Source organism: Chelonus insularis, unplaced genomic scaffold, assembly GCF_013357705.1.
Source record: "Chelonus insularis isolate UGA/USDA-ARS -01 unplaced genomic scaffold, ASM1335770v1 contig_406_pilon, whole genome shotgun sequence".
NCBI classification, from domain to species: Eukaryota; Metazoa; Arthropoda; class Insecta; order Hymenoptera; family Braconidae; genus Chelonus; species Chelonus insularis.
Genome location: NW_023276563.1, coordinates 657,440 through 683,263, shown reverse-complemented (window position 1 = coordinate 683,263; position 25,824 = coordinate 657,440). Strand labels below are relative to the sequence as shown.

General features: G+C 31.2%; 1 protein-coding gene and 1 long non-coding RNA gene across 2 annotated transcripts in view; one reads left to right on the top strand and one right to left on the bottom strand.

Moving 5' to 3' along the window:
• The window catches only part of LOC118069282 (cyclin-dependent kinase 13-like), a 97,093-nt gene that overhangs the window by 43,511 nt on the left and 27,758 nt on the right, over nucleotides 1–25,824 (bottom strand). Inside the window, 1 exon segment of the mRNA XM_035087269.1 lies at nucleotides 18,428–20,252. Within this exon segment, the coding sequence (XP_034943160.1) occupies nucleotides 18,428–19,954 (1,527 nt within the window). The 5' untranslated portion in view covers nucleotides 19,955–20,252.
• Nucleotides 12,728–14,194, top strand: LOC118069284 (uncharacterized). Its single transcript, XR_004690599.1, has 3 exons — nucleotides 12,728–12,865; nucleotides 13,043–13,266; nucleotides 13,419–14,194. It is a non-coding gene; the product is annotated as an uncharacterized lncRNA (long non-coding RNA).

Genomic DNA, 25,824 nt, shown 5'->3' with positions numbered 1-25,824 from the left:
ATATTTATTTGATTGTATCTGATGTTCCAAAGTATTTCAAATTACCACATTTTTTCTTAAATAAATAATTTTCCTTTAGTATGTTTCTTAATAGACAATTAAAAATCCTATTTTATTTCTTTGAAGCATAATTATTTTTTTGCAAAAAAAATTAATATATGTAAATTGAATGGATTCTTCAATTTTTTTTATCTCTAATTTAACTTTAGATGTATTTATATGCAGTGAAAAAAAATAAAAAAATAAAATTTTATCTTTGTGGTCTAGTTTTTTTTCTCCTTGTCAAGAAAAGATTCAGATGAAAATTCAGAGGCACTTTCTAGCTGTAGTTCGCTGTAAGCTATGGGTACAAATTTGATAACGAATCAATGAATATTCAACGAAAAAAATTGAGTTGATAATGGAAATGAAGTAGAATAAAAAAAAAACGGAGTGAAAAAAAAAATAAGAAAAAAAATATATATAAAAGAAATATCTTGGTTCTTGGTTTCAAAATCGATGTTGCCAAGGGACAAAATATTCTTATACCACATCCAAGATTTATTATATACCACTAAAAAGAAACTTTAAATTTGATTTCATCTTATTTTTTAACATAAAAGATCGCCGAATTGATATAAGTCGACTGAAAGGTCGTTGGACTGGAGAGCAAAAAAATTTAAAACCATTTTTCTCAAACGAAGACCTAAAAACGAGTGAAAAGGATCAGTTTGCTCCAAGTCTAAGACGACAAAATCTGTGATTGGATTCTTATTATCAAGAATATAAAGACAGAGATGAAAGTAGAGAAAAAATAAAATAAAGAGTCAACAGACATTTCAAGAGGTCAAGCCACTCTTGTTTCACTCGTAATTCGATACTGGCTCGAGGCCAGACCTGGCCTCAACCGGAAAATGGCTCGATCGGTAGTCCCTCATTTTATACGTCTTTCCTATCTATCCTCCCTGTTCGGTATTCTTGTCTGTTGATACGATACGTACACGCCCCAACTGTTACTACACCTCGAATAATATGGCATGAGAAACGATACCGATCAAGCATAAAACAAAAATAATCATCAACAAATTATACTCCAAAAATTTTTATAATCATTTTTATTAACATTAAAGCTAATTTATAAGCTTCCAAGGATGAGTTAAGAATATCTTAAAAATATTTAATATTAATCGAATAAAGAAGATTGCCAATTGGAGTTGTGTAGTTTTATTGAGAAAAAAGAGTGTGAAAATAATATTTTAGATGAAGTAATAAAGATACATCTCTCAATCATAATACTCTCAAGTATTGACCGTTAGATTTTGTGGTTTTGCATTCACACCGGGTCAATAATAATTTTACCATTTTTTTTTATAACGTCAAGTTCAATCAAAATATAAGAAAAAATTGAATAAAATAATTCCGATATAATAATCTCAAATATATGGAATTGATGGATGGCTGAAACTGTAGGTCGATACTGATCATACACGATGCACACACATACACATATTATTATAAGTGTACAATTATATTTTACCGTCACGGTTATAAATTTATATGGGAGACGAGAGGATGCATTATGGATGTAAGTAGAGAAATTCATTCCCATATAGCTTGAATTATCACGGAGTCATAAATTATATTAAAATATATTTTTATCCGCTTATAATTGAACACGTAAATAAAAGGCTAACATAAATAAAGAAATAAATACACTAGTATTTCTATTAAAAAATACAATTCAATAGAAAAACAAATAATATCATGAAAGTAGATATTTCATAACGATGCAAAAAAGTAGTTATTAATTAAATTAAAAATTTCCATGTCTAAAATTGCAGTAATTCGCAAAAAACTCATGCGAAAAGAATAAATTAAATTTACAAAGTGTAATAAGAGCCGATCACTAAAAATAAATGAAGCTTTTGTTGAATTCTGTCTAATGAGATTGTAAAAAAAACGTGCCACAATATTGCTATAGATATTTTTTATTCTCTAAAATAAAGAAAAAAATATCTTTTCAAAGTAATTAATATTATTTTTAGTAATAAAATAATTGTCAATTAACAACTTTACGTGCAAATATAAAAATTTTTATTTCTATAAACAGCTACGTAATAGCAAGCAAGTTTTTAATGATTAGATCCATTTTTAGAGTAGCAATTTCTAGAATTTTATTGGCATGCTTCGTACGTTGAAGACATTAAAGAGAGGATTATCAGCAGTTTAGGAAGTCGAGACAATAATCCTTGACTCGCGTGATATTTGTTTTTAGTTTGATGCTTGACGTCTATGCAAAATTTGCAAGTGACCTGATCAAATGTCAACTATGCACGTGTTAATAATTCGAATATTTGTTTTTTTATTGCAGCACATAGAAATGGACGAGCTTTTCTCTTTCAGACACGTGAGAATTCTAAACAGGCTTCGTAAATCTCGTTTATTAAATCTACTACGCATTTCATCGAAGACATTTAGTATGTCATTTGTAAAAGTAATTTATCGTTAGTAAAAAAAGGTAATGGAATTTTTCATATTTATATTTTTTTATGCAAAAATTCACTCCTAAATTGCAACATTTGTGAATACCAAGGTTACTTGATCTACATATTTATATCAATGTTAAATTGCGCCGTGTCAAATTGCAATAATCATCACGTTTCCGTCGTGAACACATCATGGCCTTCCTTTCAAAATATACCTTTTCAAAAATTATCAACTGCTGTAAATATTCTTCTATTTATTTATTCACTTTTTTTACTCCATTTCTGTCATTCACTCACAGGGAAAATCAAGAGCATAAAAGAGTCACGCACATCCTGCGTGACTTTTAGTTGTGCGTAATTGTCAAAGAGTAAAAATTGTAATTTGAAAACTTCTGAAAATAAATTTTTTTTTAAAATGGCCAAAAAAAAATTTTTACGTGACTATTGAATGTTCAGAAACCAATACAAACAGAAACGATGAAATTTTAAAATGACATTGAATTGTCAATATTGAAGAGCATGACAATTTTTTTTTATACCGGTATATATTAAAATACCAGCCATAAATGAATAAATATCCATTAGAAGGTTGTCCGAATACTTTCCCTCATGAGATTGAAAAAAATGTTAAGAATTAAGTGAAAAAAAGCGAAATTTGTCTTCAAACGTGTTATTCTGACCGATTTTCTCGTTAGTAGGTCATGCAACATCCAATAGTTTCACTCATTTATTAATAAAAAATAAGATAATATCATTAAAGTGCCGAAAAAAATTTCTATCTATCCTCATCTTAATTGATTATCGAAACTGTTGCTATAAAATGCATTTAATCGGTCTTTTGGTGGACCGAGATTCAAGGTTAGTGCTCTAATTTAGTAATGAACCTGGCCTATTCATAAGTTAGGTCATGTCCCATAGGAATGAAAATTGGGTATATGAAAAAATGTGGTTGCGCATGCGTTTGTAAGTAGTACTCATGTACATGAGATCTAAAGGGAGAGAAACCGAGACAGGCCGACACTATATCGATCTGACGACTGTACCACTTGGTATGTGGGCATCAGCGTGCGACGCACATCAGTGCCAGTGGGTGGATGGGTGAGAAAAAGCGTGATGGTACTCTAACAACGTGAGGCATTTTAAGTAAATCCAATATTCGGTCACCCACCTATACATTATTGTATTATTTTCCCTTTTATTAGGAGATTCTTTGTCATTGCCAAAAAAGACTCGTTTATTTCGCTCTAATTACATTCATGAAAACTTTTTAATTGATTTCACACTCAAAGATGATATTAAATAGGCCATTGGGGTAAAAACATTGTTTTTATTTTCTTTTATATTTATTATCATTATCCTGGCTGGCATATAAAATTGCTCATTTAAATTATCTCATTTTATTATTTATTCAATTTTTGTTCATTTTATGCAATTAATTATTTTTCATTAATGAATATATTAATTTTAATTATTTATTTGATAATATAATCCTTCAACCTTTGATAAATAGTGATTTCATAATTTATTATTTCATCAAAAGGATATTGAATCCTTGTTTTAAAATAAAAGTTCAAGATTAATGTTGTTGAGATTTATTATAAAAATTTTATATAAAATAGTTGAGCTCTATAATAAATTAGGATGCTACATTGATCAAATAGTTCACCACTCACGTACCCAATACGTATTTTATTCCATAATAAGCCACAAGAAACTCAAGAAAAACAAAGTGCTAAAGTAACAAAGGTGTATAGTCTCATAAAGCAACCACACAAAAAATCCTCTGCAGACTTAGAAAAAATATTATAATAAAGTTTTTACCTCCTCATGAAGAAAAAAAAACCTTTTCAAACTACACGAAAAATTAATCAGAATAATTTTCTTTTATTGCGTTATTTATCCTGAGATTTAGAGACTGGCGAGACGTAATAAAGCAAAATAAATCATAACAATGAAAGACGAAAGAGAAGGGTGTAATTCTATCTAATTCCATAACCACGAGATGAATAATTGAACAATTTATTCGAACAAGAAACTCGAAATGATCAGGATACTAGTCAGAGCATAACGCATATTGTCCGGAGAATTCTATATACACTAAAGAGGTAGAATTTGAAACAAGATTGCTCTAGTTTGATTAAACCAGTGAGTAATAGGCACTTAAAACAGACCTGAAATTGGACTGATCAATAATAGATCATGTAATATGATTCAATGGCACAGTGTAAGCATAATTGAATGCATATATATGTAGCAATCGAAGTCTAGAACTCACCACATGTGCCTTGTGATGCTGATGATGTATAGTATGATGATGATGTCTCTTCTCCTTGCTATGATGATGCTTATGTGATTTACCTCCTCGGTGGGGTGGATACGTGTGGTAAATCATGTTGACTCCAAGACAAGGTTGGCGTCACCTTGCCTCTGCGATAGGACATTTGGTTCCACTGAGCTGCTGCTGATTACTATCAGACTGCTTTCGTTCAACTTTTGGTCTTTCTTCCAAAGTTTCTCGTGAATCTCTGTCCAAAACACGGCATAGAGCTACATCAGTGTCATCAACATCAGCTAGTGTACCACGATGATGACGTGATAAAAGTTTAACTCCAGATGCTATTGGAGTCACTGTAGTTGTTGGATCTAGTTTCACCAGGGCTGCTTGCAGACCCAGTGTATCCATATTGATTTAATTAATGTCTATTCACTTTTTTTTTGTCCAATGTCAGTCGCTAGATCTCTCTCGTTTATTTCACTTGGCAACACCAACTGGATAATTTCCAACTTAACATTTTCTCTCTTGCTTTATTAACAATTCTAATTACATACTCATTTCCATAAACTATTGGTGATTTGATCGATAATTTCATCAATGTATTTCAACCATTTTTCTTGTCAAATATTTTTTTTAAGTATTTACATACTTTGAAATTTCTGAAATAAATGTGCCACTTTTGTATATTCAATTAGAACAGATTTAGAAATATACTGGATAACTTTTGGTATAAATCTATTGTACTATCCTTGTATTTAATTCTTAATCAAAATATTAAATTAAAATTGATTTCTGCAAATGTAATTATGAAATTGAAAATAGACTTGAACAATGAACTCGGATATTCAATTAGTAATTAGACCAATAATGTGATTATCTTTTAATATCACATCAATTAGTCAATGAAGCCACTGTAAGTTTATTGTTATAGTTTACACGCAAACCGTTTAAATTGCGTGACAAGGTAAGTTAAACTATTAAATAACCATCAACTTGAGTTAGAAATCACTTGATCACTTAATAGACACCTCACTTATATTCTTGATTTATTCTTACTTTGATTTCTATTCAAATGCACTAGAAAGAAATCATCATCAACTTTAGAAGTTTTTCAACAAGAATTAATAAAAATAAATGATAATACCCAACACTTTTTCATCATTTATTATTTTTTCTAGCAGAAACTGTAATCAAGACAATTTAAAAGGAGTCATTAACATACTCTCAGGCTAAATAATAATTCTGGGAAAAGATAACGACAAATTTGGTAATGCAATTAGCGATATTTCAAAGAGTCATGTCTAGACTTGAGACATCAAGTATTATGTGGCTTTTAATATCAAGTTGATTGTCGATGAAATTTTTTCATTAATCATATTGACGGGTTTCTGAGAGGTTAGAAGATGAATCTACAAAGGAAAGAAGACACCTTAGTTGCCAAGACTTTCTTGGAAGCGCAACAAGGCAGTCCCGACCTAATCTGGAAGTCAAGGACGTCGACAAGCAACAAAGAGTTGCATGTCAAGACATTTAGAAGCTCCCGCTGGATGTACAGAAATAAATAATTGAACAAAGTTGCATTATTCTTTAATAATAGAGCAAAGGAATTTTATATTATGATAATTTATCTGTGCCATTAATACGTCTGGAACTACATTACCCTTTTTAGCTCGTTATATATTTTATGATACTTAAAGAAACGTTTTTCTACTTTGCATCCAGTAAAGCTTGGGAAATACTTTTTGGCTTCAAGTCTTGCTTTTTTCCATCAAGTTGTTGCTAAAAATAATCACGAAAAATTTTATAAGTACGTAAAAACGTTGCTACTAATAGCTTATAATAGACAAATAACTAAAAATAAAGTTGATAATAATAGGGGAATTTTTGCATGCAACTTCTTGAAGATACCTGAGAATATGATATGATAATGATATTCTATTATGATTACTATGTTATTAAGTTAATGACTTTTTAATAGTTTTACCTTAATGAGTGATCTAATGAATTTTTTAGCAAATAGAAAAAATGAACCACTGTCAATTTAATGGAAGTAACATGTCCAGGGATAAATTGGATGATTTTTATGAATACTTGTGGAGTTTAATGAACCTAGATCATTGACCGTCATCACTGACATATTCAAATAAATGAAATTTTAAAAGAAAGATTAATCGATCAATCATCGTTGAAATGTTTAGTGGACGAAAAAGGTGCGGCCCGAGCATGCGTGAACCGGATGCAACGGAGAATGACAAGAGAAGTCAGAAACCCTTTGCCGAAATCGGCATTGAGAATTAAGACCAGGATTTCCAAGGATTTCAAGCGAACATCGTGGATTCTTGTCTCGTAGTCGATTGGAGGAAATAAAAGAAGCGACTGAGACTTGAGGGCGATGCACTCAATGAGCAAGTCTTTGTGTCGCTCAGCTGGACTTCTGAATCCATTAAGAGAGGGTGCCTCTCTCAGGCCGCAGATTCACATCCCACGTCTTCAACGCCTACTTACTGACACGGTAAAGTCTTCTTTAGATTCACAACCAGAAAATTTCTGATAAAAATCAGTGTAAACTTTTACTCTGGTTTTTTTGGGTTTTCTTACTTAAGTTTAACTGATTAAGATACAGAGATTTAGATGATCCTGATAATGGACATTGATAAATTCAATTGTTTAAAATGTTATTAGGTGTTTTACAGGACCTGAGTACTTCTTTGTTTCCATCTTCAGACTTATCTTAATAATCAATACAAATGTTAATCATTGTTTTATAAGTTATTTCTGAAAAGAGTAAATTGAAAATAATAAAGAGTCTAAAAATATCAAATAGTTTATTGAAAAGAATCATAAAATAATAGAAAGGAAATATGGAAAAATGGCTAAAATATTTCTTTGTTTCAATTTCAATAAAATTAATATGTTTGAAAACAAAAAAATTAAATATTTAACCAATTCCTCTCGAATCACCTTATTGACATTTCCACATCCAGACAATTCTATTTGCTATGCATATATGCACTATTTACGAGGTTTTTTTTTTAATTTTATTTTCCATATAAACAAAACAAAAAATTGAAACCGATGTCATGCATACAAACTAACAGATACAATTTCAATGTATATAAAAACATTTCCTCAACATTGTCTGGCTTTTAGAGTATTTGTATTATGATGATAGAAATTTTCTCCTATTCTTTTTATCAATACTTCGACAACGGAGATGATAAGAAAATGAGAGAATGAGCAGAAGATTGAAGAAAAATAAAAGATTAGTTTTGGTTATGTTAACCTCGATTGTCTACCATTTGTGTGTATATCATCACGAGATTGAAATCGAAGAAAAAGAGTCTATATGACAAATGATGAAATTTTAAACAAAGATTGAGTTGTAAACTCGTTCAAATATATTATTTCCTATCATTCATCATCAAAAAAGCTAGATAAATTGGTTTGAAATGACATATGAATGAATATCATCAAAATCACCACAATTATCACATTAATATTTCCATGTCCAATCATCAAATAACATTAATATTTAAATACTTCAAAATAAATTAAACCAAGATAATGAAAATTAAATAATTACTATCAACAAAAAAAAACCTACTTAGTAACATCTATCAAAATAAATCAGTTAGAAAATTACTTTTAGCAGTTAGAGATAAATAAAAAAAAATATGTTTCTAACTGATTAAACGTACAAGCAACACAACATGTCGACGAAATGTTCAAATGATCTGATTGATAACTACGAAATGTATTTAACGGTATCACTAGGGATAAATTGTGTATGTATATCTGCTAACGGTTGTCCAAGTGAACAAGAATCAGACTGTTGCTTTGGTACATGAACAACCCGTTTTAAAATAAACCAACCTTAAATGTCTATAAAATATTTATCGTCAAAGAATATCCAACATTGACTGATCATCAAACGTAATAGATCTATCGGATATCTTATTACTCCTCTACCAATTTACGTAGCCATACAAATAAAACGTGGCGCGTGTCCCAGCTCATTACTCAAGTCTTTTCAAGTCATAAACAAGGTTACTAGAATTTCTATATTGTATATACCTAATAAATTTATCCACATACACGATACAAACCCTTTTATTTGCTAACTAATACAATTAACTCACTTTCCTTAGTTAATTACATTTAACTTTATTTTATCAAAGTTATTGTTGACTTATTTCCTCAATTTTATCACCAATTCTTGCAGTCAATTTATTCTTGATAATTCCATGGATTTCACACAATAAAGAAACAAAAGTTAATTAGATAAATTCATTATCAAAACCAACAGATTTTTATTCTTCATCTTCTTTCTTGATTAAAAAAAATCAGTTTTTTTTTGTCAAAGTTAAGACTAATAATTGTTTTCAATCGCACACTTTCACTGGTTGGAGTAAAAAACAAATATCTAGAATTTTATGGGGGTTTTAATCGGATTAACTAGAGAATTTGAGGGTGAATGAATTTTAAGAATAAAACAAATGCGTTTGATGTTGTGAACAAATGTAAAATAGAAAAAATAATAATGGAGTGTTTTTATACACACAACGTTTCGATTGAAAAGCAAGAGACGACGTTGCTGGACCATCCGGAGCCCGCGAATCTGCGATTCTGTGTGATGAACTCATACAAGGGGTGTTGGTACGAGCAAGGGGATGGGATCAATATGAGGTTGGTCGAACGCGGGAAATTCGCGCGCAGGTCTCACTCTCCCAAGAACATCCCTCTATACCCTCGTTGCCCCATTCTACTACTCTCCAACTCTGTCTCTCTACAGTCCATGACGCAACTCCACCCTCTACGAGTCCTTTGGCTTGGCTCTTTGCTCGTTTTATTCTTTCTCCTTTCCCTACTCTGTCTTCTACGGATTCTTCTTGCGCCCTCGTTATAACACTAGTTGGCCTCTTATCCCGATGATTTAGCCCCGATTTTTCTACTACCCTAAGAAAATAAAATAATCGATACCTATTTTTCCCTATTTTCTATCTTGCATCGTATTTATGTTGTGTTTTGTTATTCATCATATTTTACTATTCAAAAAACGAGACATTTTTTTTACCATTTCTCGTTGTTTTGTTCTTCCTAGTGTGTTGAGGGTGAGAAATAATTTCAAAATGTCAAAGAGCATTTGTGGATATTTGTTGAGACATAAATAAAAAAAAAAGAAAGCCAAGTCACAGCGGTAGAGGCGTTGAAATAGATTTTCAGCGTGACATATTAAGGCAAACATTAAAAGAAAAAGAGTCAAGAGAAAAATACAAGTAGGCGACAATGTGTGATAATAAAAAACTCAATTGATTGATGTAATTGTTATTTAATATACAAAGATAATATTGAATGAATGTAATTAAACTTTAAGAAAATTTTATTTGTTTGAAACAAACTAAAGTATGAAGATATTATCATAAGTTTGATTAAATACATGAAAGAAGTGAATGGAGTTGATGATTGAATAAAAGAAATGATTGAAAATGGATTTGGGATAAAGTTTGGAATTATATTAATTTTTAGATTCGAATTTCACAGATGTCTTTACACCCTCAGGTCAAAGACTTGAGAAATCTTTATTTTTCGTTTTTCTCACCCACTCTCAAAAGATTCCACCCTGCTGTATATTCAATTTTTTTTATTAAAAAAAATATATTACTACTCACTAGAATAGTTTGCATGTCTTTCAATATCTTTTCAATAAAATTATCAACTATAAATATTGTTAAAAATATTTTTTATAGCAAAACTATTTTTGAACTATCAGTATACTTCGCTAACTATGAAAAATTTGTGTTGAATATTTTAGTTTGGAATTGAAAATAATAATTTGATTCAATCTAAAGTAAAAGTTGTAGAGAAAATAAATTTCTACTGTAAATTATTTCATTAATCTTTTAATTCAATAATCCTATTGTAATTTTTATGAAATATCTAAAGGATATTTATTTAATACAACAGGTATTATATGTTTCAAACAAGATTAATTAATTCTGAATATCGGAGCAATTATTCCTGATATGTCGATCGCAGGCGTGATCACCTGATGTAATGAATCAGCTTTCGACACCCGGATATGGAACTAAAATAATTGAGAATGTAATATCACCATAGATCAAAGTCGTTGGCCATTTTAATTGCGATTAATGTTTGAATTCTATTTCCTCTCTACAACAAATTAACGCCTACGTATTTTTCACACACCATCTAGAGGTGTTAGAATTACTTTAAAGTAATTAATGTGTGTCGATTAAACATTGGTTTATGTCAGAATGAATTTTATCAATACAATCGTAACAAATAAACCGAAAAAATGTCAGCGTGACCGATACGATTGTAAGGTGAGTGCGTATTGAAATAATTTTTATTGTTTGCTTTGGAGTCCAAGTCGAAGTGGAGATTACATAGAAATAATGATTGCGTAAAGCTAGAATATCTGGACCTACCACAACCCACATAGAAATTTTATTATGACATCACAAGGCATACCGTTTCGCCTGGAGTGCTAGTAAATATCTAAATCTTGCTCTACCAACCGAGAAATGAAAATTATATTTGATACACGCATCAAGAGTTCATTATGGAGTACATGCTTCTTGGAGGCGTTGAGCTATTACGAAAGGACAAATATCATTTGTGCTAATGATTTTATATTATACATACTTTTTCAAACACGTCAAGGTCTTAGAAAAGATATGAAAGTTATTAAACAATCGATACAATCTGATCTAATATATACACTTAGTAAAGCAAAAATTTTTTATAAATTTAAAAATAAGGACATAAAATATTTATATAAAAATTGTATCCATTAGTTATAATTAAAAGAAAATGAGTACATAATCATTGAAAATAAAATATTTTTAGCTTTTCTAATAATAATTCATTAAGAATTGTAATTATTTGAAAAATTAAAACTCTATTAACATAATTTTTGGCTTAACAATAAAGTTCTGTTTCAAATTAGTGTAGATTAAAAGTTTAATTGTTAAAAAGGTCATTAACCTAGTAATAAATGAATTTAAATATTGTTTTTTCAAAGAAAATTTAAAATTAATGAGAACTCAGATTAAAAAATTTTTTTATTAATTATGTAATTATCGTGAAGGTACAGGATTACTTACAGCTCGGTATCATTACAGAAGCGTAGGCAGAAGATGTACTAACGTGAGGAGGAAAGAGGAGATGCAATAAACTTTGAAAAATACGAGCTTTCATTACAGGGAACTCTTGACAGTCGGGTCAACAATAACTTAAGCACTGTGTATATACAAACGGATCCTTAACAGGATAACAAAAAGATTTGAAAAATGTCTCAAAGATTTCAATTTACTCCTTTTAAACCGCCAATATAACTTTTTTATACTGAACTGTTGGCTTCTATATTCAACTCGGTTACTTTTGACCTACCAAGCAACTTCTTTGTATCCCGTTAGTACTTTTTCATATTTCAAACCACTCGATTAGTCTTTTTATTGGTTTGTTATAACCAAAAACATTCATTCAATGTATTCCAACATGTGTCAGGTTAATTCATGCATGTTGTTTTTTATTTTAACTTTGAATCTCTTTCGTATTATTCTATACAAACAACACAACCTTTTTCTAGTTTTCTTTAAAAGTAACCCAGTTTCCATTATCCATCACGGAAATAAAATACATCCGAATAATTGTCTTTCACGTAATTCCTGGCGTCAAAAGTAATTAAAAGATAATTACAGCGGTAATTTTATCACACTGCGGAATTAATTACAACGCATAGTGAAGACAGCGTTAGAGACATCTAGCGGTGAAGAATCGCTTGGTAATTTGTGCTTTGTCGGTCAAAATAAAGTTACCATCCGAGAATTTTCTGTCTATTGATAAAGTAGTATTCTGTAATTTTATTCATAGAAGAAAATGAAAAAAAAGTTAGATGGCAGTTAATAGGCAAGGAGACGGTGAAGAGCAGGGGAATTGCGGGTGATTAAACTCTAGCGAGAAACGGCGGTATTGCTCTTTTTTGTGGTTTTAACGGCTCATGCATAAACTTGTCTCGATTATAAAACGATTAACGTAGCTACCGTAATTCAAATGCTTCTCTTGGTTAATATTTAGCGGTTTTTTTTTCTATCTTCAAAAGGTGACTATGTAACTTATAGTCTTATGAAACATCAACAAAGTCATCAAGCATGCTTTGTTTGTACTTTTGTGGGTTAAGTGGAAAAATTAAATTTGTAACTTTTCAAACATAGATAGGTCAAAGAATTTTCTTCTAATTTTATCTAATTATAACTTACTTGTTTATTTACTTTCCTAGCAATTTTTATTCCATTCCACTTCACGATATAACCTTTACTTGATGTATCATTAATTCATCAAATATACGAGAAGCCATGAAGAATAATTACCGAAGTCTTGGAGAACTGGAGTTTCTAAAGATATATTTTAGGTTGTTGGATTAATCAGAAGATTTGTAGTAACAAAAATAATAATAAAGGAGGGAAATCATCATAAGATAAATTGGAAAAATAAATTCACCCAGTAAGTTTTTAGCCTAAAAGCTGACGAATTAATGATCTAAAATTAAATCCACGTGCCCCCTAGGAAATATATTTTATATATTTTTTTTCTTTTTTATTTCTTCCGCCTGATGTTATTCAATGAAATAATATTCGATCTATATTTGGTTGCAGAGCGAAAATGAGAAACGTGGAACGCCCAGGCTAGTGTGTGGTTCAGAAATAGTTGTACAGCTCTCTCTCTGCATGAGGAGAGTCACGATACACATGTTTTACCTATTTAAATACTCAAAACTTATTTGCACAGATTAAATATGTTAACGTAAAAGATAAATATACTCAAGTAATATATATTGGATAAAACCCATGAATGTGGAAAACTAGAAGAAGAAACATTATTCCTTGAAGCCAGTAAAAAAGATGTTAGGATTCTTGAGAGGTATGCTGATAAAGAGAAAAAGGACGTGACTGGGAAAATATAACAGTACCTAAGGGAAAACTTTGAAGAGTTGGAAACTTGAACCTTCTTTCGTGACAATTAGAAAATATTTTAGCGCTTGTAGATACATGCTCTAGACTTCTAAAGTATATATTTAGAATAATGGTGACCAAGAGCCCGTGGAATGTAGATTTGTAGCTCAGAATTGTTTGTTTGTTGCCCAGTTATCTACAAATTGTCGTAAACTATGTCGATTGTGTGCATTAAAGAAGCTCTCAAGTTACTTATATATCTGTTTTGTTAAACCGTGACAAAATGACAAGTAAATAACTTGAAAAATCAAACTTTTCACTTAATTTGTGAATGCTATAATGAGGCACACTTTGTATTGAATGTTATTATCACTCCAATGTCAGATTTTCAAAATAAATATTTACTTCAAGATTAATTTGAAAAATTATGTTCAACTCATAATTAATCATGATGGAAATGATAATAATCATTGAAGAGAATAATTTAGTAGATTGGATAATTAAAAATATCCATTATCTATAAGATAAAATATAATTTCATTACTCAGTGATTTTGTAACTTTTGCGAGTAAAATGTTTATCGATTGATCACAGAAAAAAAGCAAGATTGAAATCACTTACATAGAAGCACATAAAATCTCATGGAAGATATCGAACATAAATCTTGGATGATCAAAGGATGTCTGTGATCTTGCAAATGAGGGATGATGGAGCTAATCTCGAGTGGTTCGGACTCTTTTACATTGCGACAGGTACGTTAACATTATCGGACATTGAACGAAGCCAGGGCGTGGACTTGAGAGAGAAGTGAAGATGAGAAATGCACAGGAAAAGAAACGATAGAGGATTGGCCTACCTCTTCGTCTGTTTTTCTCTCTCTTACTTTCGACCACAGTGCATTTCAATGACGATAAATCACCCTCATTCGATGGACAACGACCGACCCCAAAGATTTTGCCGTGAGATATTCACATCGTCGGTCTATCTTACTCCTTGGATCTTACAAGCCACCAGCACCTCTTTCCTCATTCTCATCGCCAGCCTACTGGACCTTCCATCCCTAAAAGCATCTCTTTGTGATCACAAATCCGTCATAACTGTTCAATGATCTCTGAGAGACATTCTTTACTTATTGATAGGTGCATTTTACAAAGATGATGGTGATTTTGTTGACACAAAAGACACACGTCGATTAATCTCAATGACTCAACAAACCTTGGGGTACCACCATGATTATCATCCTCATGATCAGATATCAATTGTCACCAGACAACCATTCATGTAATCCACCTCATCCTGCCCGCATTTACTAACTGTTTTGGGGCTTTTAAGCATGAATTGTAGTTTCTAAACTTTTCTTATTGATATGTGATGTGATGAATTAAGTCTAAACGAAACAGATCACCGAATGAAAAATTGATGTACAGAAAATCAATTATATATTTATTTGAATATCATTTACTTTCTACTTTCTATCTGAAGTAATATTGTTATGCAAGCTCACAATGGAATAATACATCCAGAGCTAAAAAATACTGTTATCGATTATTATCCAAACTCATGCTAGACTTTTTCATAAAAAAATAATATTCTTTGTTAATCTGGAATTGAAAAGAAGAATTATATCTATATAGACTAAAGATCAATAAACTACACGACATAGGAAATCGTAAAGCACGTTACATTTTTATTTAACAATAGATACCCGTAAATAGTTTAATTATAACCTACTCAATATTATTCAAGCTCTTAATCTTGGACCCTATTATTACAATATTTAAATGTAGGTTTGAAAGGTGTAATTAATTAAAAAACAAGTCTACTACTAAAAGAGGTTGAGATGAATCACAAAATGAACTGATTTGAGAAGAAAAGAACGTTAGAAAAAAAAATGTAGGGGCAGGAGTGAATGAAAAAAATAATTTATCAAGCACAATGGACCTAGTGAGAGTCAAACAATGACTCTAATGAACTTAAATACAAGCACCTTCTTTTTAATCATTACATACTAAAGAAATCAGACCATCTAGCATGTTTTCTTGGATGAATTGTTCAGATATTTTTGATGAACGGTATAAAAATGATGAGAATTGTCTTGATAATGATGACAACCATTATGTAATTCAGTCACACGTGAAAAGTTGGTGAAGAAAATTTCGAAGATTTTGTGTAAGATATTGAAGATGAAGAAATAACACGTATATTTTTCACTGTTAATGTAGCTTGAAGAAAATGATTTCTCACGGATGTTTTGAAATCTGGAGATGGGTATACAGAAAGTTCTTGGGTTTTCAAAACTAACAATTGACCTAACAGAAATGGAGTAAATGGTCATGCTACGTTTGACATAACATCAACTGACCGTAACATCCATTTTGTTCCAGGTGCTGTATTAGCATAAGGTACCAAGTTAAGCTTACCCAAACGATTGATGAATAATACATCTTATTATTAGAATTTTTGGTTGCTATCAGAGAAAAATTCAATAAATCGAATAAAATTCTTGAGACAAAAATAGAACAAATAATTTAATATTGGTTTTATATTTTTGTCTTGAACAAAAATAAATATTAACAATGAACTTTACATGCTTTACCTCAACTACACGGTCGAGTTATAAAATCGATAAACAAGCCTGTTTCTCTCTAGCCATCGCGATTTGCTTGGAAATTCACGAATGAACGACATAAAATATATCGGATGAAAGATCTCGTGAGCTGTATTGTTGTTGTCAACGTTTTTTTAAATAATTTTTTTTTCATTCCTCTACTTTGATGTGAGAATCGATTGCGTTATATCACAGCAAGCTTTTTATTTAGTTATTTCTTTAGTGAATAGAGTCTAATCGATTTTATTTTTACCAAATACAGTATATAAATGTTTTCTTAGCAGCCAGAGAAGGTAGAAGGTAACATAGGGTTGTCAAAAAGGAAAACATGATATATTGACATTTCATTGCAATCAAAATCATTCACTTATGTCTTCTAATAAATCATTTCTTAACTTGCAAAACTGAATATTTCTTAGTAACATTGAAAAAAATTTTTCAAGTTGGCTATAACTTTCTTCTCATTCATGAATAATATATTTGAAGACATGAGAATTAATTTTTAAATTAAAACTGACAAATGGTATAAGTACAATGAATACCGAAGTAGACTGGAAATTGATTAAACTTCACCGAGAGTTCTTTCTCTGATAGTTTTCTAAATAAATGAACTGTTTCGTCTAGTCTATTACTCTCTACTCTATCTCATAGTTTGAAACAAAAGGAAATCGTTTTTCAACTATCAAAATAATCTATTTTTTCAGCATCTAGAATCTCCAAAGAAATCATTAGAAATTAAATTGGTTTATTATCATGATATAAATTCCATAGAAACATATAATTGCATCTAACCAACGCCTATTTGGTCAATTATATCTATATATATTTCAAGACTCATCATCGACGTCAAGGATCAACGATTCATTTCGACATCACCTACTCGTTACTTGGTATTATCTAAGAAGAACAAAGTTAACGATCTATTAATATAAATTTCACAACTACTATACTGAATTATGTGTATATTAACAAATTTAATTTAAAGTTATTAATGGACCTGATGAAATGAATGAAATGAAAAGAAGTAAAAGTTAAAAACAAGAGAGAGTATATCTTTTTTATAGATAAATCAATGTTCATTTGGATACTCCTTGCAAACATTGCACGATTGCAAGACAAGATTCTCATCGGTGATTCCCCTTCGCTCACGATCTTTATTACCATCGTGAATGTGATCGATTTCGAGAAAAAGATATGTAGAGCATTGCGACATTATCGTGATTGGAGAAATCGTTTTCAATTTATCGAAAATTAATATTTATATGGATATCAGTTTTTAATTGTTTCCTATCTATTTGAAAAGGTTGAAATATTTTTGTTCTATGAATTTATCAAATAAATCAATGCATGATTAATAGTCAGCGATTGGTAGAAAGTAAAATATTTCAACTAAATGACAATGCCGTTTTTAAATAATTTAAAGTTTTAAATATTCAATGAAGTAGTGAGAATATTATTCTCGACAGGGACGATTTAATTATTGGTTTTTACTAGGTGTAATTAATGGATTTAGTGGAAAAAATTAATGAATAAAAATAGATTGAAAAAAAGAATCTTTTTTTTTTTTGTAAAAAAGAAATTATATGACCGATACGAGACAGTTAAAATACTGAAAATAATTTGTAAGCTAGCATTATTTATCCTGAGGCGTACTTCTGTAGCGCAAATTAAAGTGAAATGCATCGTCGGATAATTGGAACAGAAAAAAGCCTAGCGACGGTAGATTGGTAAAAAAAATTAATCAGTGCCAGCTGAGAGGAGATAACGTAGATCCAATGTTCTACCGCGTGTAGAAATAGACTGCAAAAGGACTTGGGGTGGAAAATGGAGTTTGCGCTCCATTGAAATTTTCTAAGATACAAGTGCACGTTTTTGTTCATGAAAATAAAAAGTTGATAATACTTGTACAAATTCAACGATCAAGTGTAAAAATGGAAACTTCGTCTTACCGGCTATAATATAAAGTTGAATGCTTGTTCAATCCTTGAATATTTAAGTACTTTAAAATGAGATTCAACGGTAGAATAGAAAAAGCATCATCATCATCGTTATTTAACTAGGAATAACTTTAGTATTATATCCTTTTGAGTCATTAATCACTTACCTCATCACGGAAGGACCTCTGCTGCATGTTAGCCCAGCACATTCTGCAAGGACACGCTTCTCGTTCTCTGCTACTTTCAAGTTTCTCCTTCTCTCGAATGTTATTGACCTCCGGGGGTGGCGGTGGAGGTACTGGAGGTGGAAGTGGACTTGTAGCTACTTCAAGACTATCCGAGCTTGAATTATGTCTTTTTGGTGGTGTTATATTTTTCAAATTTCTCATACGGTTCATCATTTCTTGCTTGCTTTCTCTAGATCTTCCGACTCTCAATCCATAATCTGGTGGTAAATTGAAGTCAATTGAACATTCAGATGTTGACTGGGGTTGAGGTTTTAGGAAATCATCCAACAGATAGAAACTTTGAGCTCTTCCAGACCGAGTTGAAGTAACTCGTGCTTCAACAGTGTGACTTTTCTCACATTTAAGTTCTGTTATTGCTTTATCCTTACATTCGTCTTCTGAATGTCTAGTTTTTCTCCTTTGCTCCTCACCAGCACTCTCAGACTCTAGATCTTGATAAAGTCTTCTACTGACCTTGCTTGACCTTGTTTGAGAAAAGTCCCCACTGTCTCTGTAAGTATCTCTACTAGTTCTGGAAACTCGAGCAGAGTATGAGGTAGGCTGAGGGTATTTTAAAGCCTTCACGGAAGGGCCGACTGTTGCACATTCTCTAAAACTCTCGCTTGCTCCATTCTCAATCATGGAAACACTCATGTTCTGACCGAACGAGTTTTGACTCACGTGCGAGCTGCTGGAGGTTGTTACAGGGGTCCTGAGAAGTGCCCCGAGGGATCTCCACTTTCGATCCTGACTGGTAGACGTAGGTGATACTGAAGCACTCGTCCACTTCCTCTCATTGCTTGGCGAGGTCACAATCGAGTTGCAGGACCACTTACGCTCACTGGTGGGGACTGATCCAGGTGGACCAAGCCACTTTCTCTCAGACGTAGACGGTGGCGTCATCGGTGCTTCTGACCACTTCCTTCCTTCAATACTTGATGGAGTAACAAGGGAGGTACCCAATTCCTCACGTTGTTTCGCTTTCCACCAAGAAGATGTCGAAGTCGTGAAGAGAATTAATGCTCCTTTCAACGGGTTTTGGTTCTTTGGAACAACCTCACGTGCTCTTGACGCTTCCAAAAGTTCTCGATCTTTAATTTTAGACGACTGGGCATAAACACACTCTTCACGTTCAAATAATTGTTGGTGTTGACGTTCTTGTTCCTCACGTAATATTGTCGAATTTGTGCTACGAAGTCTTGGCCTTGTCCTAACAAATCCGTAGTCGTTACTATCAGCAAGGCAATCACTCTCTAGATGCCTTGAGTGAGATAACGCAGTAGGCTGTAGCGAACTAGGACCCCCGTAATGATGATGTTGAACGGTTGTTAACGGAATATTTGGCTGCTGAGGAAGTGTTGAAGTTCTGGCACGATGACCTCCGTCAGATGAACGTTGAAGACATGAAAAACTTGCCGAGTGTCTTAAACTAGAAGGTGGATTGCTCGGCTGACTCACACCCAACATCTTTCTCCACCTTTTACGCACTCAATAATGTCTTTTTAGTGGGTATATTATTAATTAAATTACCCAAATTAACACAATCACTAGAATTCACACGAATGATCAATCTCATCGTTTGTTGAATGAAATCTCCTTAATTTTTGCACGTTCCTTTGGTCCTTCCGATGGTTTCCAATCAGACAACATGTTTTTTTCTTAAGGGCAGTTGATGACTAGGGCAGTGTTAGTTGTTGGCAGTGTGTCACATTTATTGTCGATGGAATGTAACGAGTTGTCACGCCAATGAGTAATGTAAGGAAATCTGGAACACAAATTAGGAATAGGATTGGGGACTTGCAACTCAAACAAAATAGCAAATAATTAATGACTAATGATAATAATAATAAGAATTAATATTAATATAATAATAATTAATAATGACAATGACTATTGTCAGAGACATTGCATGACGAATAAAACAATCATGATTTATGATAATATACATATTAATTATTAACAATACATCAACCCAATCGCAGGTATTTTATTTAATTAAATTCAATACACACAAGGTCACAACGAGTGGGTTAATAAATTATTGCCAATTAGTATTTTAATGAAATATGAAACCGGTTTTAATGATTGAAATTAAACATATTAATGATCAATTGAAATGGTTTAAAAATGATGATGAATGTATGGATTGTGATTTACTGATTAAATAAAATCGAAATTGAATAAAATAGTAAATAATAAAATAAGCAAGGGATAGTAATTACCTAATTAAAATAAAAAATAATAATAACTGTAATATTCTATGACTGTTGGATGTAAAGAAGTGAGGTTCGGATGTCCATACTAAAAACTTCCCAGTATAAAATTGGCAAAAATTTTTATTCATGCAATTAATAAAATAACTATCAACCATTTTTAAAATCATGATTTTTTTAATCCAAGTAAAATATAATAATTCAATACCAGCAAATATTCTGTATTATTAAAATAATTTTCAAAGGGGTGTTTACCATTGATCAATAGACCAAGTATGGGATGGTATAAATTTATACTAAAATTTTTATTTCCGGTAATCGAACCAATTCTAACAACTTCCTTTTATACTGGGAAGTGAATGAGTAAATAAAACAATGAGCAAATTAACTGGAATAGTATACCAACTTAAAAACCTGATCAGAAGTCAGTGGTCTAGTAAAAAGGATATATCCTTAAGTTCTCATCCCTGCGTAGGTTTCCATTTAATTTATTCCGCGCAATTAGCAGTCTAGACCGCAATTAACGTGCAATTATCGTGCCGGGTGGTCGCCCTTAATCTTGTCTGCTTGCCAAAAGAAAATATATTATATAAAGAGAATAATATCTATAAGAGGTGTCCATGTCGTCTGCAAAGTATACTGGTGAAAGGTATATATAATCAACCCAAGAAAGTAACACCCACTACATAGATATATATTATATAAATTATACACGAGTGTATATGTGGATTACATATACAGATGTGTGGTCTCCATTGCGGCAAACGTAAAAGACAAGGCCGTTTGTGGTCTTTCTGTGTCTCTGGCACTTTTTGCTCTTGCAGTTTCTGCTGCTGCTGGGATTGAGTTAAAGTTCACTGCATTTATATTACGACACACGATCGATTGTCGTAACTAACAATGACATGTAATACCATGAATTCTTAACTCATAACAGTCATGACAATAGAATTTTAAGCCATTTTTCTTTAACCACCATTCACTTCTCATTATCTTTTTGTCCTTAGCACAGAAAAATTGGTTTCACTTGACTCTGACTTTGCCAATCGTTCATCACATTATTAAGCTGTTAATTAATAGCTTTGTTCTATTGTTTGGTGTCGTAGAATATTTATTTGCATTTAATCTTTATCAATTTCTCGCTGACTTTTCTTTATTCATGGTAACTCGGGTGAAGAGTGAATGGAGAACATCTTGAAACCTTTAACTTTATTTATACTTGATAATTATTTAACATTTATCCAATACCATCCAATATTTTTTATTAAGTTTATTATTGTTTGATACCCAATAATTATTTTTAATAGAGTGGTATTCTATTAGTAAATCATTGTTATTCTTAATTCTAGAACTTATTGCTAGTAATGTTAGTGATGATTATCATTGTAAAAATTTTTCTAATGTAAAGCATAATTCTTTTTCCATGCTCTTGTTTATCAAATATACTGAATAAGTAAGTGCGTAATGACGAGAACACCACGACGTACGTAATCTTGAACATTCGCGCTCTGGATACCTTAAGTCACCTGATTCGTATAATTGGCACGGATCCTCCACCCCGTAACTAATTGTTCCTGTGATTATTTATTGATGAGTTTGCCCCCGTTCTGCATTCATCGTGTCTCATTAAAATTCCTTCAGTGAAAATATATATATTATTTCTTACTTATTTGTATGTACCTTGTATTATTTTTTACAATTCACTCGGTTAATAATTATGTTCATTGAGCAAAAATTTTTTGTCTACTAGCGATTTTGTGATGAAATGAAATTTATCCTGTAGCAATAATTTCAAGCTTTTTCTTCAGAATTCCCGAGATAGCAACGCGATGTTGACATTTTTATAGATAAATCGCGTGCACACAAAACATCAAGAAGATTGAGTGTACATGTCATGTATATACATTCAAATACTCTGACTTATATATGTACCAAGTTAGTAGCCTTGATGTTGTTTCAAGAGCAAATAATATTAAAAATACAAGCATTTTGCATTTTCATGCAAAAAAAAACATGAGAAATAATTGATTGATGAAAAATATTCAGCTTATTTGGAATTTTCTTTTTTGTTTTTTTGAATAAAAATTTATTACAACCACAATAAAGTTCAACATTTTTCATAAAACTACATCGAGGAATGAATTGATGGTTTCATTTTTTGTTGGCCAAGGAAATTCATTGGTAAACAAGAATTCAAAGAAGAAAAAAAAGAGAAAGATGATGAACGGAAAGTAAGTGTCAGACGTCTCAGTGATTCCAAAAAATACTCTCTCTATTTCAAGAGTAATACTAGACTGAGGAAGAATGAATGAGGAAAAAAAGACAAAACCACCCCCCCCCCCAATTTATCGCTTGGGTAATCACCGACAGAATCCATTTCATCATGAAAATTTAAAGTCATAATTAGAAAAGAACCGGAACCGTCTTTCTCATTTTTATTTTACTTAATTTCCTCTTCGAGTAATTTGAGTATTTTAAAAGTTTTCTCGAATAATAATTGGCCAAGTAAAACATTCTTCTACAAGCAGAAGAATTGAATGAAAGGAGTGACAGTTTAAATGGTAGTGGAAGACAATTGACAGTAACAGCATGACATGCCCTGTGTGTGTATATACATGGTAGTATACAATTTACAAACATGAGTGAGATCGAATTAAAATGGTAGGGGATGAAAAAGGATTAATGCTAGCTGGGGACATTCCCCAGTGGAACTGTAGCCCAGCTTGTCGTTCATTTAGTCACGCAAACAATTTCAACAAATATTGCGACAAGTATTGGCTTCGTTTAAACAACAGTACGTGGATATTTAAACTTGTGATTTGAATGAGTTAATAATTAAGTCAATTAAGATGGAAATTAGAGATAGGATTAGACTTGGATTATGATGCTAGGGCGTGAGAAAGCTTGATTATCCCTGGATGAGGAATCAGCATAATTTCTTCTACATTTAATCATTTTCAAATACCGGCTAGTTTTATTTTTTAGAACAATTAAAAGCCGTATTTATCGTTAATTAAATTCTTTCTAATGATTTGAAGCTTGGAAAAATATTTAGAGCTGATAATTAAACATTTTAAATTAATAACTAAATTATAAACAAAATGTTTTTATTGAAATAATCATTTTCGTTGGACTGCTTAGAGAAATAATCTTTTTTCATCACTAATCTGTTGCAATAAATTAATAATAACAGCTGTGAAAAATATATTTAACGATTTTTTAACGACTTTTCAAGTAATGACTATTTCAAAAACATTAGAAATAATTATTTACGTAATAATCTATTAATTGTTCAGTTACGTGTATAATTAAATAGAACATAACCGAGTTAGAAAAAGACAATGCCCATGTCTCTCATACGCTTTCTCTGATAAATTAATGAAAAATTTTAATACGCATCGTGATTAAGGCCGCAGTGAATCACCAGTCCATGAGTTAGAAATTCTCGAGCAAGCAGACCGCTACTTGCTATTTAGCACTCAAACATTTTATTACAAGTCTTTTGTATATTTTTCCTTTTCTTCTCTAGAATGCTCTTCATATAACGCTGTTATGTTGCATTTAGCGAGTTTCGTATATCAAGCAGTAGCTATAAAATATTTCTCGTCAGTGTTTCATACGTTTCATATAGGTATATGTAATCCGCGATGAAACCGAGACGAATATACATTACCTACACCTTTAATGCGATATAATGTGGTTTGTTAGACATATGGCAGAACGTAACGTAATCTTTAGTTGATACATAGTAGCGTTGAATAATGAATCTGATAGTTACATTTTCATAAAGCATTTGATTACAATGTTATAATAAATAATTCATTTGCAAAATGTTTGGATTATTTTTCGCATGTAGCGCTGGTATTAAATAATCCTTAAATACTGGGAAAATTATTTTCTCACATTTTGTTCATTGATGTGGAACAAAAATTATTATTGCAATTAAAATGTTGAAATTCTGTTAAATAGCAACCATGATAAATTTTTCCTTTGAAGTTCTCACTAATAATAACATCAATTTTTATTACTGAAAAGTATTTATTTATTAAACGTGTAAATATATTCATGAAAATCATCCATTACGTGTTAACTATATTAATAAATAAAATGATTTTATTGATTATTGAGTTTGAAAAAATGGTCATTAAGAAAAATGATAGAATAGTTATCATGTTTTGAAGTAAAGATTAAAGAGAGAATGATTATTTCTTGTTCATAGACATAAATAATGTAAGCAGTAAATTTTTCTATCAATAAATATTCACCCACGCTCATAAATAATTAATAAAACAAACATGCTACCAGGTGTTATAGTTATTAGTTTTTCAACCAATCTAAAAGTAAAACTGGATTAGTTCAAAGCTATCGAGAAAGAGAGACCAAGAGTGAAAGAAAGAAAGATAAAGAATGAGTTTCTACAACTGGTTGTCTCATTGCCAACGATGTGGTAATGAGTGCGACGTCCTGGGATGGATATAAAAGCAGGAAAGACTGTTGAGACATTGACGATATTATCCAATCTCATCGGTCATCGTGCCCTACGACGTGAGTGAATCATTAGTGTATTTTCTACCAAGAATTAAATTTAAAAAGATCGAGAGAAAGAAAGAACGAAAAGATCAATTGAAAAAAAAAAGTATAAGGTAACTTTAAGCCTTATCATCACAGTCAATTGCAGTATACTCGAGTCATTAATGTCATCCAAACATTTCCGTCCTCACTTGGCACGTAAGAACTCTATTAAAACTCGATCAGCCGCAACCGGTTACAATCTGACCGATAAAAATACAATTATTGACTTGATGCAATCATTTGTTTCAAGCTTTCAAAGTGTTTAATTAATGGCTTCTCCTTGTTATTTATTTGTTATTTATAATTATAATGATTATTGTAATTAGCATTTTAGCCACTACTCCATAATTATATAACAGGTTATTTTCTAAGGTGAGGGAAAGAGTCTAAAATAATAGGAAAAATATTTGTTTTATTTCACAGCTTATGAAAACAATACCCGTGAGACATTGATGGAAAAATAAATAGTTCTTTTTTACTAATTGAATAATTTCAGTGAAACTCCATTTTGGGTGAAAGATGAATAATTTGTTTTATAGTATCTTCGATGTG